This window comes from Lineus longissimus, chromosome 12 (genome assembly GCF_910592395.1).
Source record: "Lineus longissimus chromosome 12, tnLinLong1.2, whole genome shotgun sequence".
Classification (NCBI taxonomy): Eukaryota; Metazoa; Nemertea; class Pilidiophora; order Heteronemertea; family Lineidae; genus Lineus; species Lineus longissimus.
This window is the reverse complement of record NC_088319.1, coordinates 11354162-11369758: the sequence shown is the minus strand read 5'-3', so window position 1 is coordinate 11369758 and position 15597 is coordinate 11354162. Positions and strand designations below refer to the sequence as shown.

Genomic DNA, 15597 nt, shown 5'->3' with positions numbered 1-15597 from the left:
AAGTTATTCTATTCCTTCGATCAAACTAACAAGAAAACCAGATCCGAATGATTGGGGTGTCTCACCGGAGGCCACAATAAACAAATTGGAAAATCGATGTACATTATGAAGTGCATGTAGATATAATTAAGGATAAAGTCGATCGGCTGATGGCGAAATAACGGGATCGGGTGCGTATGATGAATGTGTAATTATTGATGAAATTCAGCAGCGATATTTTTATGTGAACTTTGACTCGCAGCTGTGGGCATTCAAATTGACGATCGGGCTGCATGTCCCCAACTCTAATGAACACCTGAGATGATTAGTCAGACACGTTCGCCATATCTTGGAAGTATCAGTAATACTTAATAATAAGTAATATAAGTCAACTTAGTAATACCCATCCTCTCGCTCATATTCAGCAAATATCCTCGTCCGGGACAGTGATCACCATTGATACCGCCATAATATGGCGGTATCAATTATGTTGTTGCCAATTACGAATTCAATTATATAAAATAACATTTCGTACACGTAACATTTCCTACTCATCGAAAAGGGTAGACATTCTGGTACTCTATTGGAAAAGCGTCTTTATCCTTTTGGGTGTAATATAGTCGAGGACGAGTTTCATTTATTTGCACGATGTCCATCTATCAACAAACTAAGAGACGAGTATCTCACAGATATCAATTTTTATAAAGGAAGTCAGTTGTTTTCAAATATGGATTTTATTTCTACATTCAGTAGTACTAACAACAAGATTATTTTAGACACTGCTATTTTTATCTGTGAGGCCTTTGAAGAAGGGCAAACAGCTCTTCAGGAGCAATGACTATGTTTTAATAATTCATTCTGGTTTTATAATACTTTTAACAGCCATATACATGTAACAAAAATTTCAAATGTCTTTGTGTGTATTGTATTTGTCATATGTGTACTGTCGTTGTGCAATAAATTTAATTTGAATTTGAATTTTATCTCACACTCACAGGGTGGGAAATCCCCCAGACGGCCTTCCCACTTAGGAAATGCTATGCAACAATGGTGACTTTATACCAATTTAGATGATTTATTTTACTGCTCTTAATAGTTGACGACGTTGAATGTAGCAATGTTCAAGCGTCTGAGAACTTTTGTCGTCACTGTCTTCCTCATTGTAAGTCGATCTCGGTTTTCATTTTACCATCTATATCGATGTATTGATAGTACATGGAGTGTGCATTGTTGGCCCACCTTTAGGGGAGTCTATACAACAGCGCAGTGTCCGTCGTCGTCTGTATCCTGTTTCGAAAACAGTGGCACTTTTCTTAACCGCTAAAGCTATGAACCTGAAATTTTCTACACATGACTCCCTGCATCATGTAACCTCGGACATCGAATTTCGATCTGATCTGATTCCCTACTTGGCCACCAGGAGGCCAAAACTAAAAAAGGTAAAAAGTGCAATATCTCACTTATTATTGACTTGTTTTTCGATGATATTTGTATGGTAGGTACTCCAAGCAACGATACATCACATGTCCTACCGACTTTGGTTTGACCTATATAGGGAGCATCCATTAAGTACGTACGCACTGAGGGGGGAGAGGGGGGTCTATGAAATCCGTACACTATGCGTACAGGGGGGAGGGGGGTTAATGGTCTTGCGTACGTACGCAACCATTTTTTGAACAAAAAAAAAAAAAATATTATCATAATAATCTTCTCCTCTTTATTCTTATTTGGATAATCATACTTGTTCTTCACAAGATGTGTGAACTCATACGCTTCTGGGTTCGGATGTTACCCGACTACAATGTTTTAGCAATTTCCAGCACCGTTTAATTTCCCGGTAATGCGTGTCGCCGTCGGAGAAAAATTGCGCAGTCGACTTGCCAATACGATGCCAATCCGATTGTGGCGCCACAATGTAGCAAATTAGGTACTATGTCTGTTCGTCTGCTAGGGAATTCAAGGTTCTATAGGCATACGCTCCTACAGGGGGGGAGGGGGTATGAGGCAATGTGTACAAGGTGCATACAGGGGGGAGGGGGTCCTCAAAATTGGCATTTTCGTGCGTACGTACTTAATGGACGCTCCCATACTATACATGTAGCATGTTTCTTAACCAGGATGAATTCCAAACCACCAAATAAATATGCGGTGAGCACAATGGCCCCTGGCCGATTCATTGACAGAGGCTCTCCTCCATATACAGTAGAACCTCTCTATTAAGGACACCCTTGGGACTGACGAGTGCTGAGAGGGTTCCTGATTAGAGAGAGGTCAAAATGAATGGAAACAACCAATTTGGGACAAAAACTAGTGTCCTTAGTAGAGAGGTTGTCATTAATAGGGAGGTGTCCGCTAAGGCAGGTTCCACTGAACACAGTGTCTCAGAAAATTAGTTCTGATTAGGGTTCTCCACAGGGTTTTTCTTGTCCTGGCTGGCCCTCCCTGCGGCTTGATATTCCAGAAGTTTTGCCAGTGGCAAGATAGACAAAGACAAGGTTTAAGGGAGGGTGGCCAAAAATTGGGTGGCCCTATGGAAACCTTTAGAGCAAGGTGGGGTGTTAGGGTGGGCCACCCTGAAAAAGCCTTGTGGAGAACACTGCTGATTTTAAGCACTTTCCCCACAGCACAGGTTTCTTATGATAGAATCTCTTGATGGCCTGGGTTTCTAGTGTTATAATGTTGCTGTGTTAGTTGATCCTCAGCTGGGATCCTCAGTATGCAAGCACCCACAGTAACTTACAAATGGGCTACATGGCCAGATCCTGTGCAGCTGGAAAGGGGGCCCAATAAAGGGAGAGGCCTGATTTTCCTGGTAGGGCGAAGTCGAAATTTGTTGGCGCTGGAGGCGCAAGCCGGGGGTCATCTACATGTAGATAGCGCAAACATGATTTTTTGATTGGAAAACCAAAAGATATTCAAAATTCATCTAAGCGGCATGAAAAGGACCAGGGGTAGTAAGTTCCATCTGTATAAAATCTTCAAACGTGATCATTGGTAATGTTGGTGTACGTTTTTTTATAGTGTTACATCTGCAAACCCCCATTACAGGAACTCAATATCATTCATCACCTAATTTGAATAAGGCTTTGCTTTGAGGCAGCTGGACTCTCCTTTTAAAAAACTGTACGATTGATTTCCTTGCAGGTGGTCTGCGGGCTTGATGAAAAAAGTTATTACAAAACCTCTGATGGCTTGAAATGTCTGAAATGCCGCCCTGGATCCTACGTTCAGAAAGACTGCACATCTGGTGCACCACACTCAACAAACTGCAAAGCCTGTCCGGATGGAAGATTTTCTCCGGAGTGGAATAACGTGATTAGGTGCAAAGAGTGCAGCAGTTGTAACAGCCATGTCAATGAAGTGGAAGTGCTGTCTTGTAACAAGACCCATGACATCAAGTGCGGATGCTTGCCAGGACATTTTCATAAAAATGCCGATGATCTTTCCTCTTCGAAGTGCATTCCCTACCAGAGGTGTTCCAAAGGAATGGGTGTCAATCTACCAGGTAAGAATTGATCTTCGAAACAATATTCCATGCATGACATAGTACAATGTACAGTCCAAATCACAAATGACATCCTGTAAATCGAGTCATTGACGCGCTACCTAGTTTGAAGGTTGGGCGTAGGTCGAGTGTATAGTGCGTCATTGGCACGCAACTCGCGCATACGTCATGCGTCACAAACGCGAAGTAGGACGGATGTCAACTGTGATTTGGACTGTAGTAAGGACTCAAAATGTGTCAGTGTTCAATCAATGTCAGTTGCAAGAGACATCATAGTCATTCTGAAATGGTGAAATGGTGATGTTAGTGATGATGAGACCAATGTAAAAAAAATTTAAACCAAATTTTTTAGGGGAGGATGGAATAAAAATGAAATAAAAGTTGTAGACCACCCCCAAAAATATATATGTTTCGTTTGGTTTTTGTAGATGAAGCCCATCCAAGCACCAATCAATAAAAAAAGTCTCATAACCACCTGTGGCAAATTACTTATGGCTTACTAATAATAAAATTGTTATAATGCACAATGGAGAAATCAACCAGAGCAGAATGGCATTTTAAAGTTTCTACAATGTACAGTTGCTTCAAAAGCCAACGCAATGTTTATAAAAGGTTGTTACTCTATTTATATTTATTTTTTATATTCCCTCATTACTTCCAGTGCCACCTGAGAGTGATGTGACTTGTGGGTATTGTGTTGAGGGGAGCACCTTTTCAGATGTCGAGTCATACAACTCTCCATGTCAGAAATGTAAGGACTGTAGAGCGGATGGTTGGAATGTCACATCCGAATGTACAGTCAAATCAGATACTGTCTGTGATAAACCAACAAGTAAGTTTTATTTTCGATGTCTGAAGATAACTGCTGGCCGGCACTTATGTACACTCCTGAAGTCAAACAGCTTATCCGGTAGTCAATGTTAACTGATCAACAAGTCGATCGATGGGCTTCGATTTCTTGTTGCATGCTTGGGAAGAGTGGGCGAGCTGTTTGCACCAAACAGAGGTGCCTGCGATAAAATGATTGATATTTTCAAAATCACACCATCTTTAATATTCCCTGTTCATTCCATGGAATTAGGTTCACTTTGCGTTGACGCCTTGTTGAAAACAGTTTTTGTTGTTTTGTTGCAGCCGTACCGCCAACTACGCCATCTTCATCTTCAACTGCCATTACTCCTGGTAAGTGTCTGAATATATCTCCTGCAAAATATGCTAGTAGTGCCAACATTTTCTGATTATCTTGAGATGTCTTTGTGTGATCCACAGCTAGATCGTGAAAAAGATAATTATACAGTTAGTGCCTTGAAACCTTTGGTAAGTCATGGTGATGATGATGATGATGGTGATGATGAATCGTCATCATTATGTCCACAGCCATGCGACCATTTGGGTGACCCTGAGCTTTTGACGATATGGCACCATGCACTGCAGTTCTATCCTCTGCGAGGTGGTTCAGGTTTCTGGTGATAAGTCCAGTCCAGTTCTTAGTGTCATCAATCCAAGTTTGCTTTGGTCAGACAGTGTCCTGTATTAGATGGTATTTGCTAGCTTTACCTTGGACCTTCTGACATGCGCAAATATTTCTGTTTTCTCATCAAAAGCAATGGTTGCAAGCCATCAATCCGTTCCCTTTCGCTAGGTCTTCTTCTTCTCGGGGGTTAATTGCCATGCCATAACTGCCACTGGTTCTATCTTCTTTATGTAAGTGGCGAATTTGGTTAATTAGTGATGAAGAAGATCAGTGTCATCGGCAAACCTCAGATTACTGATTGTTTGACCCTAGGTTATCTCGGGTGACTCCAGTTGGACGAGTGACTCTGTCATTCTTGAGGACAATGTTGCACAGAGTTGGTGATAGAAGCTACCTTGCCTTACTCCTATTAAGGTGAGGATGCAATAGCTTAAGTCCTCTTCCACCCGGACCATGCTCATTGATGCTGCGTTCAATGCCTCTATGGACTTGATGAAGCTAAGGCTAATGTTTTTCTTCCTTAAAATTGCCCACAAACCTTCCCGGCAGAGCTGATCAAAACATTTCTTGTTATCAGTGAAGTTGTGGAACACAGGCTTGCCCAGCTGCTTGCAGTATACTTCTTGCACAATACCCGAAGGTTGAATATGTGCTGAGTCACGTTATCTCCCGTGGCGAAAAGTTAACGGCCTTGTTCCTCAGATAAGATGGCTTCTGCTTGTGGTGGCAGGCATGTGAGGATGACCTTTAGGGCTAGGAGAATCGCGCAAGGTAGTTATCAAGCTTATGGTCTGGTTATTGTTACAATTCCTCAGGTTCCCCTTATTTAGTAAGAGGTACAACAATTGATGTTATCCTTATCTTGGGTCAATCCTGTTTACACTTTACCACCAACTCTCCCCCATTCGCACAAGTTCCCGAGAGATATTGTCAATTCCTGGGGACTTGCCGTGTTTGAGACATTTCAAGTTTGTCAGGGCTGCCTCAACTTTGCCTTCTTGGATCTCAGGGTCTTCTTCAAACTGGTCTGCTGTCAGCTGGTCCTTCGGATCTTAGAGAACTAGTTCCAGCTCAGCCGAAATCTGATTGTTGAATGCAGCTTGGAGCAGTACTCATGCAATGACAAGCCGTATAATCAGAGTTCTAAATATCAGTCTTTTTTCAGGTGAAGAGAACAATAACAAGCTTGGACCTGGAGGCATTATTGGAATTGTTTTACTCGTACTGGTTATACTGGTTCTATGTACAATCGCCGTGTGGTATTACTGCAGGTGAGTATTTCATCATTGTGACTGACATTTTAATATGGCCAGCCGTTTCTGCCAATGTCCCTTAAATGTGAAAAAGACAGTACATATTATCAATAATCAAGAAGAAGAACGACTGTCGTCTTTGGCTTTATTAGGCTATAAGATCACTAGCCTTTATGAATTCTAATTTCAGTAAGGCAAAAGGCCACAATAAATGAAACATGCCTCAAAATAGCGATCAATTAGGAACATGCCAAACGTTTGTAACTTTCAATAAAAAAGGAACGCAACAAGAAATCTAGGGGCGCCCCCCTTTAAAACAGCTTGTTTTGGGTGCAGAATCAAAAACATAACGGTCATGCGATCATGGTACTTTTTAGTAATTTTGTCCATTCCGTTTTCAGAAAAACACGTCGTCAAGCTGAATCTGCAGAAGCTGGTAAGGAGTAGGAAGAATGCTACAAAATATGCACATTATATAATTCTTGGCTCACCTGAGTGGTCTGTCATTGTTGTGACAGTTTGGTGGCAATGTTTTAGTGCCATAGCTGTTGACTTGAAACTTTTTCATAGCGTTTATTTGTCCTTTATGGTTTTGGAAAGTACCCCTTGAAAGGGCCACGGGGGAACTTCTTACCAAGATTGCCCTGATGACCTTGGTAATTACTAGTCATTCAGTTTGTGTATCTTGAAAATATTTACTAACCGCTCAGGTAATAAAAGGTCAAACATTGTGCTCGGTGATGCTTTGGATGAACCAACGTTGAATTTAAAGGAAATAATTTCCCGGCACTTCACAGTACATTGATATTTGAACAAGATTTCAAAGAAAAAGTACCTATGTGCCAGGGCAGGCTAACTATTCCTTTCAGGAGGCAATGAACCTTATTTTGACTAATTAATCCTTATGGCATAGATCTGAAATGGACCACTATGCTGAAAGTCGTTGATATGATGATGAACACAAAATTTGTAGAACATCTTTGTTCATTTTCTGAAGCACATTGATATTTGAACAAGATTTCAAAGAAAAAGTACCTATGTGCCAGGGCAGGCTAACTATTCCTTTCAGGAGGTAATGAACCTTATTTTGACTAATTAATCCTTATGGCATAGATCTGAAATGGACCACTATGCTGAAAGTCGTTGATATGATGATGAACACAAAATTTGTAGAACATCTTTGTTCATTTTCTGAAGCACCCCACTCCCACCAGCCTCTAGAGTACATCTAACCTCACTGATGCTGTTTAGATTGTATGTTTTGTTGATTTTTTAGGCAACAATGCTATTGCACTGCGTAATCTGGGGGCCAATCAAGACAATGGTGTGAACCCGAATCATGAACAATATCATCCAGTTCCACAATTAAGACCTGGTAAGTGGTTCTAGTTTTCCTTTGATTTATTGAGCTTCATATCTTTAAACTATATGCCAAACAATTTGAGACTAATCTCAAAGAAAGCAGTTATTTACTGCAGTTTGCACTGTAAACAATTGAGCATCATATTGTTAATCACAGCAATTATAATGCTTATTCGGAGTCTTAAGTTAAACATGGGGTATGTTATGTACATTTGAAATGGAAAAGAATTATTTTGGTCCAAATTTTTCATTCAGAAAACCCACTGGGAATATTTTTGCTACATTTTTACAACATGCTCCTGTAAACATATGGCAATATATAAATACTGTGAAATATTTGTAAAAAAAAAGAGATTAAGGAGGGAAAATGGATGACTCGAAGGAGAAAAGTAGTGTTTTGAGTGCCACTGCATAAATTTTAGCTGTCATTGTTGAGAGGCAGAGAAAACATTGTCAAAAAACCAGATGGGAGGGAACAAGGCCTTTAAAGGGGCATCATATGGCTTATACCATGACGTGGAGTGGACGAGATTAATTAAGCACCACATGACTAATATGAGGACTTTAGGTTGTGCTAGATGATATCAATGGCCACACAAGGGTGAATTTTCAATGATTTCTGTTTGATAGCACCTGATATTATATTGTACTTTAAAAACTGGGACCTTTTTTCATAGATCACCCGATGTAATATTTTTGTCATATCCGCTATCTCAGCAGCAAGCCATGAGCGCTACATATATCTACCTGTTTAACTGTGCACTTTATCCGACGTATTATTCATCATCGGTATACTCGTTCTGCAATTGGAGTTCAAAATTATTGTCTGTTAAATATTTGTTGTTTTCGGATAGAAATTAAATTCTTTTATTGATTGAAGTTCAACCAGCAGTAATTTTTTTCTTCTCTGTGTCAGCTACAGACCAATCATAGATAGAAAAGCAAGTGATCATGTGATTCACTATATGGGCAAATGGCCAGTCTATTGTTTGGCTATGTTATCATGTAGCATTTGTTTCATAGTGGTATGTTGGTCCAACCCAAATAGAAGGAAACTCTATGTTTGGTGATGTTTGCAAACTAATGTTTGCTGGTGTAGACCAGCTTTTAAATTAGAACCTCTGGGATCGGGATGTCAAAACATTTTCAAACCATATAGTTTTATCTTGATGAAGGCTGCCATTTGCAGAAATTGATACGAAAAATTTGATAAAAATCACAGCTTACCATGTAATGTTGTACTTAATGTATATAATTTTATTTCAGAGCAGGACAATCGCCCACACGATATTTTTATATGGATCTGTGAATACCTGGGAAGTAGTTACAAAAGTTTCATCAAGATATTACCAGGTACTTTTTAGTTTTAACTGAGAATGTCTTTTTCTGTTTTCATTCAAGATGATTTCATCATTGCAAGTCATTTGTGTGAGAACTGTGCTCAACTGTTGATTGAAATAGAGCTAAAAATTGTTAACCCCTCAGCCAATAGAGACGAGAAGATCTCGACCTACTCTACAAGGTCACAGAGGTCAGATATCATAAATTGACGGTTATTCATTGGTAAGAGCCCAGGGATGAGACTCTTGCTATTTGATATCGGACAATAAGTATAAATTCATTTGTTTTAAGAATGCTCATTGCGAGTAAAGTATTCAACAGCTGTGCAGTTTCTGTGTACTTTAGAAAGGTTGTCTTATAGAACGCTAAAAATGACAAATTCTGCAAAAACATTTTCAGGAGCTGAGCTATTGACTCGTAGTGATTGGGATCAACCACGCTATGAACGTATGGATCTGAAGGACACCATTATTTACGTAAGTTTGTAGTTTTAAGTTTGGGTTTTGTACCCCTTCCTCATTTAAAATGTCATTATAATATTTCTTTCGGGGGGGGGGGGGGGGGGGTGTTTAGCAAAGGTTAACTGGAGACAAATGGCGTACGAGCTGGGGGGGATGGGGGTTGGGTATATATTTTTTATGAATCTAGGTAAAAAGGGATACATATTTTTTATGCATCTAGGTAAAAAGGGCTACGGCCGATGTGACAATGCCATTTAATGATCTTAAACAAAGCTAAAGAAGCAGGTCAAGGACAAATCTAAATGGAGTTGGCTTGACAACTTGATTCATTCATTTGGGTCAGCTGCTGATGATTTACCTGAAACAGCCCTGACTTGAATGCTTTTTTCCCAGTAAAAAATACTATCATATGATAATAGTCTTTATCAATGTCGTAAGATACCAAAATACCAAAATGCAAAAAACAATGCATCAGCATCATTTCTAGATTGACCGGTCCATACAAACATAATAATTGATATTGCTCCCAGAGATCACCAAAACTCTCTTTCTGGGTATCAAAAAGGGCATTTTAGGGCAGGTTTTTGCCCATTCTGACAGTCTCATTTTTGGGTTTGCTCTCAGATGCTCCCAAATTGCATTAAAGTGTTCTCAATTTTAAAATCTTGAACCTCCGATAGACTTTGCTGGCATCATGGGCTATCCTAAAGGCTGGTTTATTTTCAGGATCTGACCATATATCAAAAGAGCATGTTCTTTAAAAGTTTTATGGCTCTGGCAACTGCAGGAGTTGAAACTAACTGATGTGTTCTTTTTGTTTCAGTTGTTAGAGAAATGGAAGGAGAAAAATCCTCACATTCTAGATGAGAACGTACCGGCAGAATTCTCTTCGGCTGCCGCTCGCATTGGAAGGACTGACATCTGTGAAGGATTGGAACTGTTACTACCGAGTTTTGCTGTCCCCAATGCAGATGATGACGGCTTGCCGGACCAAGGATGAAAAAAGAGCTACATGAATTTTCTGATGTGAAAACCATATCATAAAGTGTCAGACCACAACAGGGGGGAATTCTTTTGTTTATAATTCAAGGTGAAAATTAAAGGTACACATGGTTGAAATTGTAAGTTATAGGTCAACAAATGTTATTCGTATTAAGATTCAGGTAAATTTTCGGACAAGGTGATTAGGTTGAGAATTTAGTGATTGCTGCTGTTAGAATAAACCATTGTAGGCCCACATGTTTCCAAAAAAAGGTGGGTCTGCACTGATAGGTGTAAGTGCGCCCCGGGTTTTTTGACACACGGCGAAGACACGGGTCTTGAAAAAACACGGGGTTTTATGATAGGTGGAACTACGACTACACACTCAAATAGACGTTTGGTGGCGCCTGTATCTCAATTGCAAATAAACATATATTGTCGTGTTTTCAGCTTTTTGTTAATAACTCAAATAGACGTTTGGTGTCGCTTTTCAAATAGACATACACTCAAATAGACGTTTGGTGGCGCTCGTATCTCAAATAAACATATATTGTCGTGTTTTCAGCTTTTTGTTAATAACCCAAATAAACGTCTATTTGAGACCATGCATTTGACCCCAAGCTGCTGCTTATAGTCCTTCTTTAGTGTTGATGGTCATCCTCTCACACATATTTTAGAACAACTCCCTATGGCTAATGATATGAGACAAGACCACTGTTTACTAATTTTTAAAGATTAACTTTTTCTGCCAGTTGGTTGAAACAGGGGAAATATCAACATCTCTCAACCTTGTCCAAATATCTTTGGGAAACATTTCAATGGATAACCACGAGTATAAACTTCACCAGTTACACGAACAACAGTCCGGGATATCGTATCCAAATTTCAGATTCACAACCACACACGGTAACTGAAGCGACACGATCAAACATGGACAAATTTAACTGAGCACTAAGCCAAAACCCCAAAGGCTTAAAAAATCAATGGTCGTGTCTCGTACCGAGAAGTGTGCTAAAATGAACCCAGACAGCGAGAAGGGTCTGTTAGCAATCAATGTATGATATTGTGTTTTTTATAACATTTGCGTATCTCCTGTGCTATTTTGTAAAGTTTAATCTCGTCATAATCTGATCATATATATCAAAGCTGTCTGTGAATGTTGTTTACTCCTGTTGAGGTTTGAGTCATTTTTATCAGTATTTAATGAGTACATACATGTATGTTAATGGCGTCCATTTAAAACATACCAGCAAAAAACATTGACATTAAGCTACTATGAGAAGATTTTTTATTCTCACTTCCTGAGATGTGCTCAATCAGGCATCTGAAAAATACTGTTGTACATGTTATTCTTTACATCTCAGCTGAAATGTGTTGAGATTGCGAGCAATGTGTCCATTTAAAACATTCCAGCAAAAAACATTGATATTAAGCTACTATGAGAAGATTTTTAATTCTCACTTCCTGAGATGTGCTCAATCAGGCATCTGAAAAATACTGTTGTGCATGTTATTCTTTACATCACAGCTGAGCTGTGTTGAGATCCACAATGTGGAATTGCGAGCAATGTGTCCATTTAAAACATTCCAGCAAAAAACAGTGATATTAAGCTACTATGAGAAGATTTTTAATTCTCACTTCCTGAGATGTGCTCAATCAGGCATCTGAAAAATACTGTTGCACATGTTATTCTTTACATCACAGCTGAGCTGTGTTGAGATCCACAATGTGGAATTGCGAGCCTGAGGAAGCCTATTCATCACAAGTAGATGAACAAAATGTGAAGGTATATTAGATAGTATTTATACATGGCCATGATAGCTACTTATCAAAATTGATTAATTCTTTTACCGTCCTTATATTGCAAAAATCAACTTTTAAAACATATCTGCATGTGTGTATGAGTACTATGACACTTTTTACAATTGTGCTGAGGAGTGCAAGGCATGGTTAGCTGGGGAAAGTGTAAATGTCACCCCGGATGATGCTGAACTATTTTCATGAACTATGTTTTTATTTTACGTAAGAAATTGAGGATATGTGATTGTACAGTGTTCAAGGAGCATAATTATTGGAATCAAAATAAACTCTTTTTTCAAATCTATGTTGTTCATTTGCAATCGATAAGCCTACAGTATCATTTTTTTCGGCCTATCGCCTACCGGCCACCAAAGGTTGTAAGGTCTAGATGTTTTTATTTCTCTTCATCAAATGAAGGTACTATAATTAAAAAATTATTTACCATTATCAAGTTGTGAGTTCTATTTATGTGTGAACTGCTGGGTCTTCGTCCCTTACCGTCCTGAGATCAGCGGACCACAGCTCAACTAACACAGTGGGGTCTGGGTTATTTCCCAATATTGAGACAACAGGAGATCCATGCGGACAGACCTAGGATCTGGTCAAAACTGCCCAATGTTCTTGGAGACCAAGTCGCAAGCATTATGATATTTTGGAACCCTTGACTGTTACTGGGCACAACCAACTGATCGTTTGGACACCGTGAAGATGAGAACACAACCATTATACCATCTAAAAAATGTTTTTGTCACTGGAGACAACACCACCACCATTAACGAACCCAGGTGGTGTGTGAGGTCCTTGTCACAACCAACATCCAAACCTGGAGACAACAGCACAATTACTCAATTTTTGAGTTTGACCTCTGTGACCTTGAAAAATCGGTTAAATCAAACACCTTGGTATTATGTCATGTAGTCACATCAGAAGTATTGACTGTAAAAATTTCATGGTTCTTGCTATCGGCGTTCATGAGATAGTTACAAAATAAGGTTTTCAAAGATGGCCGCCTGGAGTCCAGAATAAAAGTATAAAGTCAAATGGCGATGATTATTCGTGTGTCAAGTCGTGCTGTCATAAGACATCCACACACTAAGTTTCAACTTTCTAGACTCTATAGCGAGCAAACATGCCACCATTGATGACAGACGACAGACGACAGACAAGTAGGGATGAAATAAGCTCACTCAGGTGGGCTAAAAAGCCTAATATTATTTTCTAATCAGCTATGAACAAGACGAACTCATTTAGTTACTTACAATTTGCCAATTATAAGGTAGACCAATGATAAGTATATTTATCATTCTGGAACATTTTCTATATTCAGACTGAATGAGACAGAATCTCTGATTCTTCCTCGTCTGATGCTAAAGGGACAAATTTGTCAGGACCACTGCTTCCACTTCCTACTTCTGCAAAAGAAAATCTCACCTGTTCAACGGAATAGTTTATTGACATGTTTCAGCTCAGAGGTGTCATCAAAACTTCCAAGACATTCGTTAACAAATCGGAATTAATGAGATCATCTTGCCTCGAGATCTCAGGACAAACTTCCCATGTGACCATTGGCCTTGCATATGCCTGGAGTTTCATGGCGTCACTAAGGTCCTCGGAATCGATCCTGAACCTGAAGGTTGTTCACTTCGAAATTGACAGCCCTCTTCCCTATTCTTCCAGCCATGATGACCAATGTCAACCACCTGTACTGTAGGCCTACTAACTGACAGTGAGTCCTTCTTTGGTTTCTTTGACAAGATTGCCTTGAGCCTCCTCAGATCTCTTCCACAATTCCGTGAGGCATCCAGGTCACCCTTTCCAAATTTTCTCTTCCTCTCCATATTGTCGTCCCCATGTCTGTCCCTGTTCCCTTGTCTTTCTTTGGATTTTCTTTTCCCTGTCTTACTCTCAGCTTCGGAGCGGAATTTGAACTTGTATATTGTGCCTTTGTTGAGGATCAAACAGCCACAGAAACCAGTGGTCTTGATTTTGTCCAAAATGTTCTCATCACTCCAGGATGCCATCCTCATGGTTCTGAAAATGATTGATATTCAAAATTAATAAGATATAATGATCAGCTGGGGAAAGGGCCCCTGGTCCTGACTGGGACTGGCCCAAGGGGTTCATCAAGGTCCTGATCAAGCCATCAAGGCCAGGGGGGTCAATCATTAGGCCGCAAATGTTACCCCCTTGAATGAATGAAACTGATAATGCATATTCAATATTTAAAAATATTGAATATGCAAAATAATAAACAACGATCATGAATATTGTTCTTGTAGATCATGTATTTTTTAGGAAAATGCTGCACACTTTTCTCAAAATTCTGGATGTGAAGGCCTGTGGTCACATAACTTGGAATTTGCCTGATAGTGATAGCCTAGGCCTAGTCACTAGTGATGATAGGCTATAATTAATTGTGCTGAATAGTGTATTGAGTGATTACTTCTTTGACATGAAGCATACAGTGTGGCATTTTCCACTCGTCTTGACTGTCCAGAGTCCTACATATCATTGCCCGACTTGAATCATGATGCATGGATGACATTGAGTGGGATTGACATGTCCGATGTCCGACATTGAATTTGCGTGCATGTGCAGATGCATTGCCCATCCATGCATATAGGGCCTAATCCCTCGTCGCATCTTTTATCTTGCTCTTTTTTTGCTTGGCTTGGCTACTTAATTCTTCCGTATCAGACATGGGGTCTAGAATCATGGAATACCTTTTTGCATCCAGCCATGCGCTGAAAGTAAATCAGTTAATTTCCTTGCCTTTGACATGTTCTTTCTTGTGTGAAATGATTTTTAGCGGATGTCCGGTAGTTGTCCTTTGCCACGCCCTCTGAAAATTTACACTGAACATCTTTACACTGTTAATGAAGAACCAGTCAATGATTCAGTTCCATAATTTTCCGTAAGATGGCACAACGTACTTAGGGGGTCGTCTCACAAAGCTGTCTGGTGAGACCGGCTGTGTCCGTGACCGGATCGGAGCCTATTTCAATGGGCTAAGGTACTGAGAAAAATCCATCACCCGACTGAGAGTCCCGGGGACAAAGGAATCTACGCTTATCTAGAGGTATTGGATATCTCGGGTGTCAATAAAACCATACCATACCTTAATCCATCTCCATATATAGGACACACAAGTTCAACTCCCGTACGGCCGGGCTTTTGGGTAAAGGTCTATTCTCTCCATGTATCACAAGTACAAAAACCGTATACTCAGTCCGACAAATGACCATCATTATGTCTCAAGTCTAGCCTCGTGCCACACTCCCAAAAAAACGGGGCAAATTTCAAATGTGTTAAAGTTGTTTCTTCGCGTCCGTTATGAAGAGCATAGGTCGGGACTAATAATGCAACATCATTCTGTTTTAACCACCGCGCACGAGTTTATAGTTCTGCCTCTAAGCATGCCACTTGTCACATTATTACAGT

At 39.8% G+C, this 15597-nt stretch overlaps 1 protein-coding gene across 1 annotated transcript; it reads left to right on the top strand.

Moving 5' to 3' along the window:
- Nucleotides 1-987: 987 nt before the first annotated feature.
- On the top strand, nucleotides 988-11754 carry LOC135497400 (tumor necrosis factor receptor superfamily member 1B-like). Its single transcript, XM_064787276.1, has 10 exons — nucleotides 988-1141; nucleotides 3124-3484; nucleotides 4146-4316; nucleotides 4619-4666; nucleotides 6124-6229; nucleotides 6613-6647; nucleotides 7488-7586; nucleotides 8840-8926; nucleotides 9314-9390; nucleotides 10199-11754. Exons 1-10 carry the CDS (start codon nucleotides 1097-1099, stop codon nucleotides 10373-10375), a joined length of 1206 nt encoding a protein of 401 aa, XP_064643346.1. The 5' UTR covers nucleotides 988-1096; the 3' UTR covers nucleotides 10376-11754.
- The last annotated feature ends 3843 nt before the right edge of the window (nucleotides 11755-15597 follow it).

Bases quoted from the DNA above. Each gene is read 5' to 3' on its own strand.
- LOC135497400 (XM_064787276.1), top strand. From the start codon at position 1,097: ATGTTCAAGCGTCTGAGAACTTTTGTCGTCACTGTCTTCCTCATT. The intron at 6,230-6,612 runs GTGAGTATTTCA...TTCCGTTTTCAG, and splicing joins GCCGTGTGGTATTACTGCAG to AAAAACACGTCGTCAAGCTG. The intron at 6,648-7,487 runs GTAAGGAGTAGG...TTGATTTTTTAG, and splicing joins AGCTGAATCTGCAGAAGCTG to GCAACAATGCTATTGCACTG.